We start from the raw sequence: 18374 nt of genomic DNA, 5'->3' as shown, positions 1-18374 counted from the left end.
GTTGGACATGTTGAGCGTTCAGAGATGATCTTCTTCTTCAAGGTTTGACGTGTTGAGCGTTCAGAGATGATCTTCTTCTTCAAGGATGGACGTGTTGAGCGTTCAGTGATGACGTGTTGAGCGTTCAGAGATGCTCTCTGCAAACCTTGGTTGTAACGAGTGCTTATTTGAGTTTCTGTTACTTTTCTATCAGCTCAGACCAGACTGGTCATTCTCCTCTGACCTCTGGCATCAACAAGTCATTTTCTCCCATAGAACTGCGGCTCACTGGATATTTTCTACGGTATGTTTTCTGTAAACCCTAGAGATGGTTGTGCGTGAAAATCCCAGTAAATCAGCAGTTTCTGAAATACTCACATCAGCCCGTCTGACACCAACAGCCATTCATACCATGTTCAAAATCACTTAAATTATCTTTCTTCTCCATTCCCAAGCTCAGTCTTGATAATGTCAACATGCCTTAATAATATGACACAACAGGACATTTTATTTTTATATAAAATTTATTATATTTAATGTAAAAAAAAAATATTCACAATCTATGACTTCAAAACACTTTAAAGCACAAAGCTAATTTTAAAATGGCAAAATACATATCCAAACATCATCTGGTAGAATCACCAAACATCTGGTAGTTCAAAGTTACCTGTGTTAGTTTCCTCCATCAGGTCTATTTTACACAGCACAATCATGCAAAAAAAACTACAAGTGAGTTTGAAGTTGTACGACTGCAGGCTAGCTTAAACAAGGCTACATAAGCTGCAACAACAATAAAGCCATGAGTGCGATACAGAAAACACAATTAACATGGAGTGAAAACGCCTTCATTCTTCTATGTTTTTAAATACATCTGCTTCCTCTGAGAGAGGGTGGTCGAGGTTCACGAGTAACAAAGCCGGAGGGGAGCAGCAGGCGTTTGGAAGGTTGTGGGATAATGAAAGTACTTGTTGTGATGATTGCTGAAGTGTGTTGTGTTACAGAGGCGCTCTGTGGCAGGGGCTGAAAGGTCCTCAGGAGCCACAATCCTCAGCTTTGTTCCACAGGCCCACGGCCTGATAAGAAATTTGGATGCTGTTACAGGAAGCTGGATGCTCCTCTGGTGATAGGCTTCTGCTGAAAGCTTCCCTTTTTCACTTTCTGTTCAACTGGCTGCCTAGAAGGTGAAAAGAAGGTCTGGAGTGTAATAAACATGTGTGTCACATTTATAACTAGTCACTTTAATTACTTGTTAATGCATTCTTCTGCAATTTTGTTATCTCTTTAAATCTATAAATAAATCTTGCAGGTGATAAGTATAAGAACATAATTAAATGTAAAGGATCATATGGTGAAATAAAACATGCATAAGAAATATCCAAAAAACAACAAATAAAAAATGACATTTTCCATAGAGACTTTTTTTAAGAGCATTAAGTTTTTTTAAATTGAGAAAATATTTAACCAAAAAATTATTTTCCATTTATTTAAATCATTATGAATTCAATAAATACTAAAATAATGTATATATATATATATATATATATATATATATATATATATATATATATATATATATATATATATATATATATATATATATATATATATATAATTTAAATAATATATCACTGTTTTAATGTCATTGAGAATTTTTAATACATACTGTGTGTATATGTGTGCATATATATATATATATATATATATATATATATATATATATATATATATATATATGTTGTTTTTTTTTACTAATAAACTAGTATTAGTATTTTGTATTTTTAGTATTTTTTATTAATAAACTTCTGTTAATTAAATTGTGTCAATTGAAATGAGGCTGAAATTAAATATAAATAAAATAAATATTAGTTGAAAAATGTAAACAATTAATTAAAAATTTGAAAATGTTGGCTTGGCAATAAACTGAAATAAGAAAAAGGTTGAAGCACTAAAATTATTAAATGGAAATAAATAAAAACTAAAACTGAAACGCAAATAAAATTGTACCTAAATAGCTATATATATATATATATATATATATATATATATATATATATATATATATATATATATATATATATATATATATATATATATACTAATAAAATGACAAAAGCACTTAACGTGAAAACTGAAATTATAAAAATAAAGGCTAACATTTTTGTTTGTCAATATCAAATGTAAATTTGGTGCAATTCATTAAAAAAGTGCTACAAATGAACACAAATATAATGCTTTTTGACCCGTACATAAAAAAATAGGTAATAATATATTTTTTTCTACAATCGGAACAATGACAGAACAGAACACAACAGTATTTTCCCTCCCCAAGTTGGACTATTTTGTTGTTTATTTTATCGTCTATTAAATTATTTTTTTTTTCATCTGCTACAACCATGCAATGTCTTTGAATCATTTTTATCTGAGGGCTTTTCTTATGTAATTTATGTAATTAATTTGATTTAAAATAAAAAATTTTGAGACCTTGACAGGTTTTGTGAGCTTCACCCTTCTAGCAGTGATCTCACATTGGGTAATGTTGTACTCTTAGTTCAATAGCCATATTCCTTGTGGTCTAAACTGATCAGATTGTGGTCGGAACAGACACACTGAGTGCCTTTTCCAATTTGTAATATTATGATCGGTAAGATAAAAAGATGGAGCCCTTAACAGGAACTAAACATAATGTGGAGCTTTGACCATGTGTGCATTATAGAGGATAATTGATTTTCCAGTAATGTATCAGGCAGGAAGAAGTCACCATTAACTACACTATGGGCAAGTCTAATTCCATTCTCATTTCTGAAAGACAGACCTCATAGTGGAATGGATATAAAATGTTTGATATGGCCTTATATATATATAATGGCCTTATAACTTATATATATATTTTATACACAACTCTCAGAGTGTTTGGCATGGTAATGGATATGCCAATGTTAATATGTTTGTTCTTGGCGGAATAGATCTGCTACACTGCTGCTGTGCTGATGTTATTGCTGCTAATTTACTAAGTACTAATAACTTATAAAGATTGAGAACACTGCAATTAAAGTCTGTTATATAGTTGATGCAACTTAAAACAATTACATTTTATGAAGGAGGAATTTTATTTTTGTGAAGCTCAACATTTTTGAGTAAACGCTCCTATTTAAATTATTATTTTCAAGTTTACTGAGCGTTGTAAAGTGACGCCATCAACGTCACATCGCTCTAACCGACGTTATCAGACGAATCCATTCAACATGGCGGACACTCGCAAGCGACTGCAGCAAACTTGTGGAACAACTGTAAGTCCACTACGCAATAATGAGTGTGTCTCTGTGTGAAGTGAATGAGTATGAATGAAATGAGCGCAAATCAATCTGCCGCGTTGCTGTTGCCTTTCCATGTGTTTCATAGAAATTAGAGCTTGGCAAGAGCAAATCAACTGAAATACTACATCATACACATGTTCTACAATTTTATATAATTTTATAGTATGAATGGAATAAGCACAGGAAGATTGCAAATCAAACAGCCGTATGTGCGTTCTGTCTCTGCGTGTCTCAGAAACCAGCATTGCCAATGTAAGGCTATCGGCTTCGACAGTTAGAAGATATTTAAATACGTTATAATCATAAAAAAATATTATTTTATCTGTTATACAAGGTATATTTGTTCAGTGATAACTACAAAGAAAACAGATAGGCTGTAAAACCATATACTACGGTCTTCAAGTAATTGTACGAACTTCCGGGTAAAGCCCCGCCCACTTCCAGTTTTATCCGGATACAGATATAAATCATTTTGAGATGGTTACAGATACAGATACAAATAAAGATCTTGGCTCCGCTGCACACCCCTAAATTATGCATAATTGCATGCAACTGACCATAAATCAAACCCTAATCTTGATTAATTATTACTCAGTAATTAAATGTATTACACTGCTACAAGGACACCCTAAAATAGTGAAACCCTGTAACTTTATACAGTAATAATACATGCATTTACAGTAAGATTAAATTATGACATTTTAATGTCAAGACAGAATGACTGTTTTAATGTTACTTCGGTTTTAGTAAGTTACTTGCACATAACCACAAATGTTAAAATAAAGTTATGTGCAACAAAAACAACTTAGCAACCACACAACAATGCCCTGGCAACCATCCACAACACTTTAGCAACCAACTAATAACCCTTTAAACATCTAGCAACAAGCCAGAACACCTTAGCAGAACACTGCAGATGCAATCTAAAACACCCTATAAATCACCCAGAACAATATAGCAACTGCTCAGCAACAAACCCGAACACCTTAGCAACCACTCATAATACCTTAGCAACCACCCATAATACCTTAACAACCACCTAAAACACCCTATAAATCACACAGAATGCCCTAACAAAACACCTACAAAACAACCCAGAACACTGTAGCAACAACTAAGAATGCACTAAAGCACCAAAAACCCTGTAGCAACAAGTCAAACACCTTAGCAACAACCCAAAACACCGCAATCAAACAACCGCCAGAACACCCCAATAACCTAATAACCCAGAACAAGCCCAAGCAACCACAAGGCATATCAATCACTCTGAATGTGTTTGCAAAACCAGAACACATAAACAACCAACCAAGGCCACTCTAGCAACAATCCAGAATACCTAGGCAACCGTCCAGAACAATGATCAATCAACAATTAGAAACCACTTACCAACAACCCAAATACATAGCAACCACCCAGAACACTCTATCAATCAACCAGATTTATCTAGAATCCACTTACCAACAACCCTAGCAACCACCCATAACACTGTATCAATCACCCAGAAAGCCATAGAAACCACCTAGCAACCACACAGAACACTCTATATATCACCCAGATTTATCTAGAAACCATCTACCACAACCCAAACACCTAGCAACCACACAGAACACTCTATAAATCAACCAGATTTATCTAGAAACCATCTACCAACAACCCAAACACCTAGCAACATCACAGAACACTCTATAAATCAACCAGATTTATCTAGAAACCATCTACCAACAACCCAAACACCTAGCAACCACCCAGAACACTATAAATCAACAAGATTTATCTAGAAACCATCTACCAACAACCCAAACACCTAGCAACCACCCAGAACACTATAAATCAACCAGATTTATCTAGAAACCATCTACCAACGACCCAAACGCCTAATAAACCACACAGAACACTCTATAAATCAACCAGATTTATCTAGAAACCATCTACCAACAACCCAAACACCTAGCAACCACACAGAACACTCTATAAATCAACCAGATTTATCTAGAAACCATCTACCAACAACCCAAACACCTAGCAACCACCCAGAACACTATAAATCAACCAGATTTATCTAGAAACCATATACCAATGACCCAAACACCTAGCAACCACACAGAACACTCTATATATCAATCAGATTTATCCAGAAACCATCTACCAACAACCAAAACATCTAGCAACCACACATAACACTCTATATATCAGCCAGATTTCTCAAGAAACAATCTACCAACAACCCAAACACCTAGCAACCACCCAGAACACTCTATATATCAACCAGATTTATCTAGAAACCATTTACCAACAACCCAAACACCAACCAACCACCCAGAACACTCTATATATCAATCAGATTTATCTAGAAACCATCTACCAACAACCCAAACACATAGCAACCACACAGAACACTCTATAAATCAACCAGATTTATCTAGAAACCATCTACCAACAACCCAAACACCTAGCAAACCCCCAGAACACTCTATATATCAATCAGATTTATCTAGAAACCATCTACCAACAACCCAAACACCTAGCAACCACACAGAACACTCTATAAATCAACCAGATTTATCTAGAAACCATCTACCAACAACCCAAACACCTAGCAACCACCCAGAACAATCTATATCAACCAGATTTATCTAGAAACCATCTACCAACAACCGGAACACCTAGCAACCACCCAGAACACTTTATATATCAATCAGATTTATCTAGAAACCACCTACCAACAACCCAAACACCTAGCAACCACCCAGAACACTCTATATATCAATCAGATTTATCTAGAAACCACCTACCAACAACCCAAACACCTAGCAACCACCCAGAACACTCTATATATCAATCAGATTTATCTAGAAACCATCTACCAACAACCCAAACACCTAGCAACCGCCCAGAACACTCTATATATCAATCAGATTTATCTAGAAACCATTTACCAACAACCCAAACATCCAGCAACCACCCAGAACACTCTATATATCAATCAGATTTATCTAGAAACCATCTACCAACAACCCAAACACCTAGCAACCACCCAGAACACTCTATATATCAATCAGATTGATCTAGAAACCACCTACCAACAACCGAAACACATAGCAACCACCCAGAACACTCTATATATCAATCAGATTTATCTAGAAACCACACACCAACAACCCAAACACCTAGCAACCACCGAGAACACTCTATATATCAATCAAATTTATCTAGAAACCATCTACCAACAACCCAAACACCAACCAACCACCCAGAACACACTATAAATCAACCAGATTTATCTAGAAACCATCTACCAACAACCCAAACACATAGCAAACACACAGAACACTCTATATATCAATCAGATTGATCTAGAAACCACCTACACACGACCCAAACATCTAGCAACCACCCAGAACACTCTACAAATCAATCAGATTTATCTAGAAACATCTACCAATGACCCAAACACCTAGCAACCACACAGAACACTCTATATATCAATCAGATTTATCTAGAAACCATCTACCAACAACCCAAACACCTAACAACCACCCAGAACACTCTATAAATCAACCAGATTTATCTAGAAACCATCTACCAACAACCCAAACACATAGCAAACACACAGAACACTCTATATATCAATCAGATTTATCTAGAAACCACCTACCAACGACCCAAACACCTAACAACCACACAGAACAATATAAATCAACCAGATTTATCTAGAAACCATCTACCAACAACCCAAACACCTAGCAACCACCCAGAACACTCTATATATCAACCAGATTTATCTAAAAACCATCTACCAACAACCGGAACACCTAGCAACCACCCAGAACACTTTATATATCAATCAGATTTATCTAGAAACCATCTACCAACAACCCAAACACCTAGCAACCCCCCAGAACACTCTATATATCAATCAGATTTATCTAGAAACCATCTACCAACAACCCAAACACCTAGCAACCACCCAGAACACTCTATAAATCAACCAGATTTATCTAGAAACCATCTACCAACAACCCAAACACCTAGCAAACCCCCAGAACACTCTATACATCAATCAGATTTATCTAGAAACCATCTACCAACAACCCAAACACCTAGCAACCACACAGAACACTCTATAAATCAACCAGATTTATCTAGAAACCATCTACCAACAACCCAAACACCTAGCAACCACCCAGAACATTCTATATATCAACCAGATTTATCTAGAAACCATCTACCAATGACCCAAACACCTAACAACCACCCAGAACACTCTATAAATCAACCAGATTTATCTAGAAACCATCTACCAACAACCCAAACACCTAGCAACCACAAAGAACACTCTATAAATCAATTAGATTTATCTAGAAACCATCTACCAACAACCCAAACACATAGCAAACACACAGAACACTCTATATATCAATCAGATTTATTTAGAAACCACCTACCAACAACCCAAACACCTAGTAACCACCCAGAACACTCTATATATCAATCAGATTGATCTAGAAACCATCTACCAACAACCCAAACACCTAGCAACCACCCAGAACACTCTATATATCAATCAGATTTATCTAGAAACCATCTACCAACAACCCAAACACCTACCAACCACCCAGAACACACTATAAATCAACCAGATTTATCTAGAAACCACCTACCAACGACCCAAACATCTAGCAACCACCCAGAACACTCTACAAATCAATCAGATTTATCTAGAAACCATCTACCAACAACCCAAAACACCTAGCAACCACCCAGAACACTCTATATATCAATCAGATTTATCTAAAAACCATCTACCAACAACCCAAACACCTAGCAACCACACAGAACACTCTATAAATCAACCAGATTTATCTAGAAACCATCTACCAACAACCCAAACACCTAGCAACCACCCAGAACACTCTATAAATCAACCAGATTTATCTAGAAACCATCTACCAACAACCCAAACACCTAGCAACCACCCAGAACACTCTATATATCAACCAGATTTATCTAGAAACCATCTACCAACAACCCAAAACACCTAGCAACCACCCAGAACACTATATATCAATCAGATTTATCTAAAAACCATCTACCAACAACCCAAACACCTAGCAACCACACAGAACACTCTATAAATCAACCAGATTTATCTAGAAACCATCTACCAACAACCCAAACACCTAGCAACCACCCAGAACACTCTATATATCAACCAGATTTATCTAGAAACCATCTACCAACAACCCAAAACACCTAGCAACCACCCAGAACACTATATATCAACCAGATTTATCTAAAAACCATCTACCAACAACCCAAACACCTAGCAACCACACAGAACACTCTATAAATCAACCAGATTTATCTAGAAACCATCTACCAACAACCCAAACACCTAGCAACCACCCAGAACACTCTATATATCAATCAGATTTATCTAGAAACCATCTACCAACAACCCAAACACCTAGCAACCACCCAGAACACACTATATATTAACCAGATTTATCTAGAAACCCTCTACCAACAACCCAAACACCTACCAACCACCCAGAACACTCTATATATCAATCAGATTTATCTAGAAACCATCTACCAATGACCCAAACACCCAAAGCATACATTTACTTCAGGAGAAAGACATTTATGTGCCTCAATTGCAAGTGACTTTAGATAAAAGCATCTGCTAAATTAATATTTGCAAATGTATTTATGTGTAAATGGTAATTTACGCAGAATGGAACCCAAACCCAAATCTGAATAAAATGATTACTCATTTATATTACTAAGAATAACTTGTTAAACCAAGAACCCTTCACTTTAATCAGCTAATTAAAATATGTTAATGCACATATAAGGACGCCTTTGTCAATCTCTAAGACACACTGTCCTTTGACGTCATAACACACTCAGCTGTTCTTCAGCTGTGCTTCATACTGCTTGACATCTGTTCCAATAAAAACAAGAACAAACGACTGAATGAGAGAGTAAATAAATAAAGACACGTTAAAGTGTTCCCTTATCTCAAGTCAAATATCTCCATATTTGCATTTATAGTAATCTCTCTTTTTTCTTATATAATCTTCAATGACTTTCCTTCAAAAATTTACTTCACTATTATTTACTGGTCATAATTTTACTTTCATTTATCACTTCAAGTAAAAAACTGAGCTTAAACTGTAAAAACGTCTGTAAACTAAGCTTTTCCTCCTGAAATCAAATACTCTGGGAACACCGGTCAACCTAACCTACTAGATTTCCATTAAACTCCTTTCCTTGTTCAAATGTGATTTCTATGGGGATCAAGTAAAAGTACAAGGAAAACCATGTTTTATGAAGAACAGAATGAGAGTTTTGGCTATCAGACAAAGTGGCACTTTGAACTTCAGTGCATATTTTCTGTTTGTAAATAGTTTTAAGTGAATTTGTGTAAATGTTGTGGATCACAATACTAATAAAAAAAGATATGAGTAATTTTTTTTAAACAATTTTGTGTGTATATGTGTGTGTGTTCTTGTTTAACCAACATTGAGAGAGCCAAATGTCCTTACAAAGATAGTAAAATGTGAAAATGTTGACATTGTGGGGACATTTGGTCAGGCCCCCGAGGAAAACAGCTTATAAATCATACATAGTGATGTTTTTTGAAACTGTAAAATGGCAGAAAGTTTTCTGTGGTGAGTAGGTATAGGGGTAGGGTTAGCATAGAGGGATGAAATATACAGGTTTAACAGTATTTTTAAAATACTGTTACGTCTAACAATAATTACGTCTACGTAAAAAATCATTACGTCTATGGAAAGTCTACATAAAGATATAAAAACAAGTTTGTGTGTGTGTGTGTAAATAAATATACTGTAATTAATATACAGTGTTATGAAGCAGTTCAGTTAATCACAAGTGTACAGCACAAGCAGTGTTGTCTGATTCCTGAAAGAATGACTCTTATGAGCCGGCTCTTTTTAATGAACCAAAAACATACACCACCATCAGTGTAATCTTAATCTGAACAAATTAATTTTATAATCTGGTTCTTTTTAGTGAATCAAATACATTATTGCAGCCTGTGCGGTTTGATTCCTAAACAAATTACTCACATTATGATTCATTTTGTCATTATAACATTCAATTAATGAATGAAATATGTTACAGTACATTTAAAAAAAAAAAAAAATAGTTTGTTTTCTTTTTTTTAAGTATTAATAATTTAATATATTGTTAAGGCCAGTTACTGGATTGCATTTATTTAGCATCTGAAAACACAGCAATTAAAAAGTTAAGAGTTAAATTGATTAACAAATCATTTCTCAAATTCATTTTTTCCCAAGTTCTCAAAAGTATTAAAAAAATCGTTAACACAACTAATAAATTAAGCAAAACAGTTAATGCGCCTGTTAAATAATTATAGGGTAATCTGAACCGGAAATGTTAACACTCTTTGACCATAGTAAGTAATGGCCTGTCATCGGTGTATTTGATTTATACATAAGAGCTCACAATGATGTTACACAATATGGTACACATGAGAGTAAAAGTATATAACAAAGGCGTTTGTACTTTTACTGCACACATACAAAATGTCAAGCAGCCATTGGATTTACATTAAACAGGGATTCACAGGGATAGTCTTCAAACATGGGTGGGATGGGTGACTGATCCCATTGATAAGATAAATGCACACAAGTTTTGTTTGAGAGATGGTTTGAGAGTATTGTTTTTGATGGGAAAGTTGAGTGCATGACTCACTCAGTGGGCTGGGCCGCCCCCCGGAGCCCCCTGTCGACCCGGGCCGGCTGGCGCTCTGCTGGGGCTCGCTGTTGGAGAACTGGGGGGCCAGACGAGACCTGCCAGTGCTGCCTGCGTCACTGTCAGGGGTGCGAGGAATCTTTGGCCGGCATGCAAAGCCCACAGTCTGGCCACTAGAAAGAAGAGAATGAAAGAGAAGCCACTAAGTTTACATTTGCAATTTGCCTTTCGTCCAGTGCTGCTCAGAGTGACTAGCAGACTCATTTGATTCCATTTGCATTTGCTTCTCAATCAAATGTTTCTAGCTGAGGGATTTTTTAGATTTTTAGCTTAGCATAAAGCTAAATGTTCATGACAAGTGAACAACTACTCAAAGTTTGCTTCAACAACCAACTGAGTGTAAAAAACAACTTTTAATGATGATATGTGGATTGTTTTCATTGAATGAAGTGGGAAATATACTGTTTGTAGCTTTCTATACGATGCTAATGGCTAAAGCATTTTTCATATGAATATCGCTTGAAGGATGATAACTATAACGATACAGATATAGTTCTAAAACTCTTTCTAAATGAATAAAAGAATAGCAGAGTCGATGTATCAGAATGGTAACGCATTTTATGTATCGCTCTCTACAATTTTGGACACATAATGGTAATTAATATGACTAGCCTTTTCTTGACTACGTTATCAAACAGCTAATAATGTGTTGCTAACGTGTCCCATTCACCATCTCAGTATGCCTTTCTAACAATCAGGATCCTTAGAAACGTTTTAAACAACTCAGAATGTCAGTGGAGAAAGGCATGTAGTTCATAATAACATCGTCATATTCATCATACACCCGCTAAATTGCTAAATGTACCCCGTTTTTCATATCATATTCATAAAAGTTATAGTTATCGTTCTTGGTGTGAACGGGCCTTTGTTCTTGTAAAACTACCTGAGGCTGCTTAATGAACATATTTATTGGATTCATGTTTCATTTATTACAGCATTCCTAAAAGTTTTCTGTTAAGCTTAAAGTATACTTCAGTTTTGACACACACACTTGGCATAAGTACAGCCTTTCAAAGTCTACTTCTTTTTATAGCATTCGTTAACACAGGCACTCAACACATGCGCACTTAGAAACTTCCTTCCTTGTCCAATGTCTGCGCTATTTCTCTCCAGAAGTTAAGAGTGAAAATATATCTTTGTACTGATTTAAATTAGATTTGCGCGTATCATTTATAGCGCTCGTCAGCCCAATTCACACTGCACCGACTCGGACGATTGAAAATGCAATTGAACATGTTCGATCGGCGAAAACAAGCGGTGACCAACGACAACAAATGCCGATGGGTAACGCACTGATCCGACAAAACTCGACAAAGTGTCTGTTGCTGTTGGTCGGTGTCTATTGGTGCAGCGTGAATTGGCATATAGAAATGTTTGCATTCTGTTTTTATGTTTCCACCGCAGGAACTTTCCTCAGGAACTAGGGACTTTGGGGTGTTTCCACCACAGGGACCAGGGTTTAAATGAAGTTCTGGGTAAAAATGTCCTCCTCAGAAAACCCCTGCTCGAGAGGAAGTGCTTATTTAAAAGTTCAGGAACTTTCGGGGGTGGGACTTGGGCGCTGAACATGCTGATTGGTTGAGTTCACGCAGCATTTTGATTGGCTGACTCCAAGCAGCATTTTATTTCAACCACCATTTTTAAAAGTCTGTTGCGGAGTTGTTTGCTATTTGAATCAACAGTGGAGTTTAAAAAATACATCCGATGGACCAACGACGAGGTTCAGGTTTTATCAAGCTTATATGCGGAGGACGAAATCCAGCAGGAACTGGAATGTCGTGCGAAGTCCTACGTCACCTGACTAACTTGCCTAATCTTCACGGAAATTTAGACCACGTTGGAAACGCAGAAAGCAACAGGTCAGGGGAAAAAAAGTTCCTGGGACAAATTGTTTTGGGTAATTTCGGTGGAAACACGGATATAGGGCCCTATCTTGCACCCAGCGCAATTGGCTTTGTACACCGACGCATGCATCATTCCTGTTTTGCACCCGCGCACAGCGGACTTTTCCCTCCACAGACGCACGTCGGTAAATTAGGGAATGAACTTGCGCTCCCGGGGGCGGTTCAGTGAAAAGAGGAGGCGTTTCCGGGGCAAACGTTCCCTGGTGATATTTTGCAGTTTCAGAAAACAATTCCGCCACTGACCAGGAAAAACCTCGTCTAAAGTCAGTGGCGCGTTATAGTGGCGCGTTCAGATGCTATTTTAAGGGCGCATGCTTGGCCATAATGTAGCGTGTGCACAACAGCATACACTTTGATTCTCTCATCTACACACAGATGCAGCAGTTTTCATTTTTGCAAACCATACATAATTACAAGGAAAAATATTACGACACGAGGGAAATCATTGTGGTGTCCATGAAGATGTGAAGAAATAGGCATACATCTAGCTTACACATTTACCCAAATGATCATACGCCTGTTTAACCGAAGCTAATTTGGGTGTGTTTCTCCATCCCCAATGTCACTTCTCTGTGTTTTACGGCCCTGACGAGAACGTCGGTCTCCTCGGCTGTGAACCGCTCCTGGTGTGCGTCTGGCAAATCCGCCATTACAATAGTAATCCGCCATGGAACAAGCGCGCCTGCTCTTAAAGGGAATGTGAGATGTCGCTCTGATTGGTTTATTTCACGTTACGCCCAAACCACACCTATGAGTAATGAAGCTGCTTCAGACCAACACATTTTAGATTTGCGTCGGGAGAAAGAGTCATTTATCCCGCCGGTATAATAACAACAGCGCCCGAGACCCGCCCACAAATGTACTTGCGTTTCACGTTTGATACTTGCGTTTCAGATCGTTAAAATAGGGCCCATAGAGTGTCTTCAAAATAAATAAGACGATGAATATTTCAGCTCATACTCTTGATTGGCAGTTTTCCTGTTGGATGAGAGTGTAATAATATCTTTACACAAGAGAATGTGGTGCACGTGTGTTCAAAGACTCATTACATGCACAGGTCTCCAGGAGTCAGGTTGGACAGGGATTTGGGAAGAAAGGTACCTGAATAAGCCCTTTGTTTAGCAGTTGTTGGATTCTCATGACAAACTCTGTCCTGTGGCAATGCAGACTCAAGGTTCGATGCCTCGCTCCCACCCCAAATTCCTTTGGTCTCTCTCTAGCTCGCTGCCTTCCAGAGCTGAGTTACAACCTGTGACATGCTTGATAACACTGGATCCTGTGGACCTTTACATTTTAGATGTGCCATGCCACAGTGAGCATGGAATGTCGCACCCGGATCCTCAAACCTCTTGTTAATGTAAAACTGTTGTGGAAGATCCCAGGATGAGTAATGTTGGGCTAAAAATACGCTGAACGGGCAGCAAACCCACCTGTAGGATTGGCCGTTGGTGTTGTTCTGGCCTGGTGGAGGCACACGTCTCTCCGGGGATCCCGCGAGCCCCGATTCCACAGAGGAACGCCAGCATTCAGAATCAGAGGCTGGTTGGAGAAAGATTAGAAGACGTCACACACACCTCACATGCGGCTGACATCATTAACACACACGCGCCACAGTGAAGGACTTGAGAGCTGTTCACTTTCACAGGGAAATGCAAAGTGGTCTAGGAGAGATGTGCTATATGGTTGCTGTTCGCAAGGAAATTGAATAGGAATTGCTGCTAAGAGAGAAAAAGTCAGTGAGAGATAAATTAAACAGGTGTCGCATATTTTTGATGACACAACCGCTATTAAGACAAATGCAAAAAAAAAAAAAAAAAAAAGCAATGAGATAAAATTAATTTCGGCCAAGTTTTGATAGAAACGATGTAAAGCTGTTTTTTTTTTTACATAACTGATTGATATTTTTGGTGTTTGTAGCTGCAAACAGCTTTGAACATGGCTCATCCAATCAGATTGTAGAACCAGAACCATTAATTTTATGGTGCTTTCCAAATATTGGGTACACATTGACATCAGACGACTTTTTTTAAAAGCAAGGAACAAATCCCATATGTTGACCAAGTTCAAGCATTTAACCATGTTACTTAAGTTATCAAGCATTCAACTCTGCAACTAAAGTTATCAAAATTATTAAACATTTAAACTTTGGTAACTTTTAATGTTTCGTGAACCGTTTCCAAAGTAATTAAACATTAAACCCAGTTAGAAGAGGTATTAAAACAGTTAATTCAACTCTGTTACCAAAGTTATCATAAGTTAGCAAACATTCAATTTTTCTTCTTACTACTATAAATCATTTATAACACATTGTTAATAATTTGACCAATTCATTTTTTTTTTCTGTTAATAATTACAAATCACCCAAATCAATGATTTAAACTCTATTTAGACGGTCCAAACAGGGAACAGGGTTGAACAAATTGCAAACCTGATACAAAAATAAAATAAAATATTAATAAAACACACCTCCTCGAGTGGATAAACAACATTTTCGACCTACATACCTTGATTCACTACTATGTTTCAGAGGGAATGATTAAAAGAAAATGACAGCACTTGCACGAATGAACATATCTGGGTTCGTCTGAGCATTCTCAGACAAACCCTCGCCTGCAGCCACTGAAAGCCACATCAAAGTGAACTCCTCAAGCTGTGCATTTGGAACGCGTCCATGAAAAACTGAATCATGCAAATGAAACGTTGAATATTTAACAAAGATGGAACTGTGATCTCATCTTTCTGAAGGGTTGCAAAGACAATGATATTTGTATTTTTCTGAGATAAAAGATATTTTTATTCAGAGAAAAAACAATGCAAAAATAAATAAAATAGCACAAGAGCACATATGTATTATATGCCACACATACCCAGTGTTTGGTGCATGGACTCAGCAGAGCTGGGCCGACTGCCGGTGCGAGTAGGGGGGCGGGAACTGAAGCGAGAGTGGGCGGGGCTTCCTTCACTTCTCAGTCGGGTAACGGGGTACACTCCGTCCCCACCAGCTCTGCATAGGCAAACACACACACAAACATGAAGACCTCCGATGCAAAAGCTTCTCTAAAATGATGTCAAAAATGTCAAAAATGAGATAATGATATTGAGTGAATGCTCTCCGCACATAGTATACGTTCATCAAATATTTTCACTTCAAACTCACTAAATCACAGCCTCAGGCCATTCAGAAATGTCGGTAATTAGGTAGAAACCTATACATAGGAGCCTGATAAAAATGTTAATTAAAGAAAATCATTAGACGGACGCATCTGAAGGCTTCACATGCACAAATCAACATTAGCATGTCCAACATGGCAGTGTAAATGAGTAGCCTAATAGGATTGTGTAGACAAAAATTCAGTTCCTATTTTGACTAGTGTTGTAATTTAACTCATGCAACACTGAAAATGCTGACAAAGTTAGATTAACAGCAATTTGATTACTGTTCAGTCCAACAATATGACTGTCACAAGCCGCGTTTCCATTACAGATTTGCGCAAACGTTTTGCGCTATTATCTAAATATCGATAAAAAACTATTGCGAAATGACGGCGTTTCCATTAACCGATGTTATGCGACTAAAACGTCCTTTTTTCTCTCGCGATAAGTCATTCCAAAAATCACGGCAACGGACGTTGGTTATAATATCACAGCCACCGCTTTAGACATTATTATTATTATTAATGGAAGGAGACGTGGTGTGTTATCCAAGCATTAATGGCAGGGAAAGACCCCCGAACGACACATATAAGGAGTTTCTGGGTGTTTCACCCACATTTCTGCTCCGAGGTTTTGATTGTGGCATTTCTTTGAGATTTAGAATCCAGTATTCCTATAGGCTAATTCTTGTTTCTTTTATGAATTTAATAAAGAATTCTGTCTTGTATTCTGTCCAAACGATCCATGTCGGCTACTTTTGTGTCCATTCGTTTTTCCTTTTTCAACCCCTAATTGAAAAACGAAAAATGAACGGTTGTTGTCTTTTTAAAACGCAAAGTTGAACACCAAAATTTTAATTTGAACTGGCTACACCAGCTGCTGCGAAAAAAGTAAATATCGACGAATTTTCTGATTTTTGTTTATGACTTTTTTCCCCTTTATTAAACATTTAAAATATTCACAAATTAATATGGAAAACATGTCGATTTTACTGGTTTTCTAAGGCCAAATTAGAAACTGGAATTGATGTCTTTCCCGCAGTGCTGAATGAGAAGAGCCATTAATATATTAATAAACTATTGTTTTCTAAGTGTCGGCTAAAATCACATCTCCATCTCCGCTGTTAAGCAGATGCGCTTTTAGAGAGAAATGCACCTTTCATACGAATTACATAATCAGAAGGTATTAGCTTTCGATTCGAATTTGTTCGTTTTAAAGTGGACATTTCAAGCTTTAGCCTACATAGGCTATATTTTGTTTCAGTTCTCTAAATATAGCCTATTAAATGTTATAATAAAATAACATATTTTAACATAACAAGTAGCTATACATGGACTTCAGACACACCGCGTCTTCTAAGTCAGTTGACTGTAAATGCGCAAAAACTGTTTCCATTGCAGTTTTGCGAAATATTCCTTTTTCGAATTGCCTGAAAAACCCCCTCATGAGAGCGTAAACACTTTTTTGCGATAAATGGGAGTTTTTGCGAAATTGACGTGTTTCCATTAAGCGTATTTTCAATTTCAATTTGCGCAATTTGAAGGGTAATGGAAACGCGGCTACAGACGTTTGGAATTTGACATGCTTCAAAAATTGCATTGAAAAATTATACACTATCAAAAGTTTTCAGATCGGTAAGATTTTAATGTTTTTAAAAGAAGTCTCTTCTGCTCACCAACTCTGCCTGTATTTAATTAAAAACACAAAAAATAAAAAAATAAATATTTAAAAAATAAACATTTCAAATAAATGCTGTTCTATTGAACTTTATATTCATCAATAAAACCTAAACTTTTTTTACACAACTGTTTTCAACATTGATAATAATCATAAATGTTTCTTGAGCATCAAATCATCATATTAGAGTGATTTCTGAAGGATCATGTGACACTGAAGACTGGAGTAATGATGCTGAAAATTCAGCTTTGATCACAGGAATAAATTACAGTTTAAAATATATTCACATAGAAAACAGTTATTTTACATTGTCATAATATTTAACAATATTACTGTTTTTTTTTTGTTTTTTTTTTGTTTTAAAATCTTCCCAATCCAAAACTTTTGACTGGTAGTGTACGTAGGTTAATATTAATGTGTATACTATGCATTGTTTCCATATATTGGTGCTTATAAATGAACAGAATTAAATATACTGGCAGTGCAAAGTTTGGAATAATTACAATATTTTAATGTTTTTGAAAGAAGTCTCTTCTGCTAA

General features: G+C 36.6%; 1 protein-coding gene across 2 annotated transcripts in view; it reads right to left on the bottom strand.

The window, feature by feature from the left end:
* Positions 1-493: 493 nt before the first annotated feature.
* armc9 (armadillo repeat containing 9) overlaps positions 494-18374 on the bottom strand; it is a 45368-nt gene continuing 27487 nt past the window's right edge. The window contains exons 22-25 of one of the 2 annotated variants that reach the window (XM_081384900.1): positions 15871-16007; positions 14434-14542; positions 11040-11212; positions 494-1153 (exon numbers count right to left, since the gene is read on the bottom strand). In XM_081384900.1, the coding sequence (XP_081241026.1) occupies positions 1131-1153; positions 11040-11212; positions 14434-14542; positions 15871-16007 (442 nt within the window). In that variant the 3' untranslated portion in view covers positions 494-1130. The remainder of the gene's footprint in view (positions 1154-11039; positions 11213-14433; positions 14543-15870; positions 16008-18374) is intronic. The other variant, XM_081384899.1, reaches the window with a different exon arrangement.

The sequence above is a fragment of the Scardinius erythrophthalmus genome (genome assembly GCF_964197995.2).
Source record: "Scardinius erythrophthalmus genome assembly, chromosome: 14".
Classification (NCBI taxonomy): Eukaryota; Metazoa; Chordata; class Actinopteri; order Cypriniformes; family Leuciscidae; genus Scardinius; species Scardinius erythrophthalmus.
The sequence above is the reverse complement of the archived record's forward strand: the minus strand, read 5'-3'. Positions and strand labels throughout refer to the sequence as shown.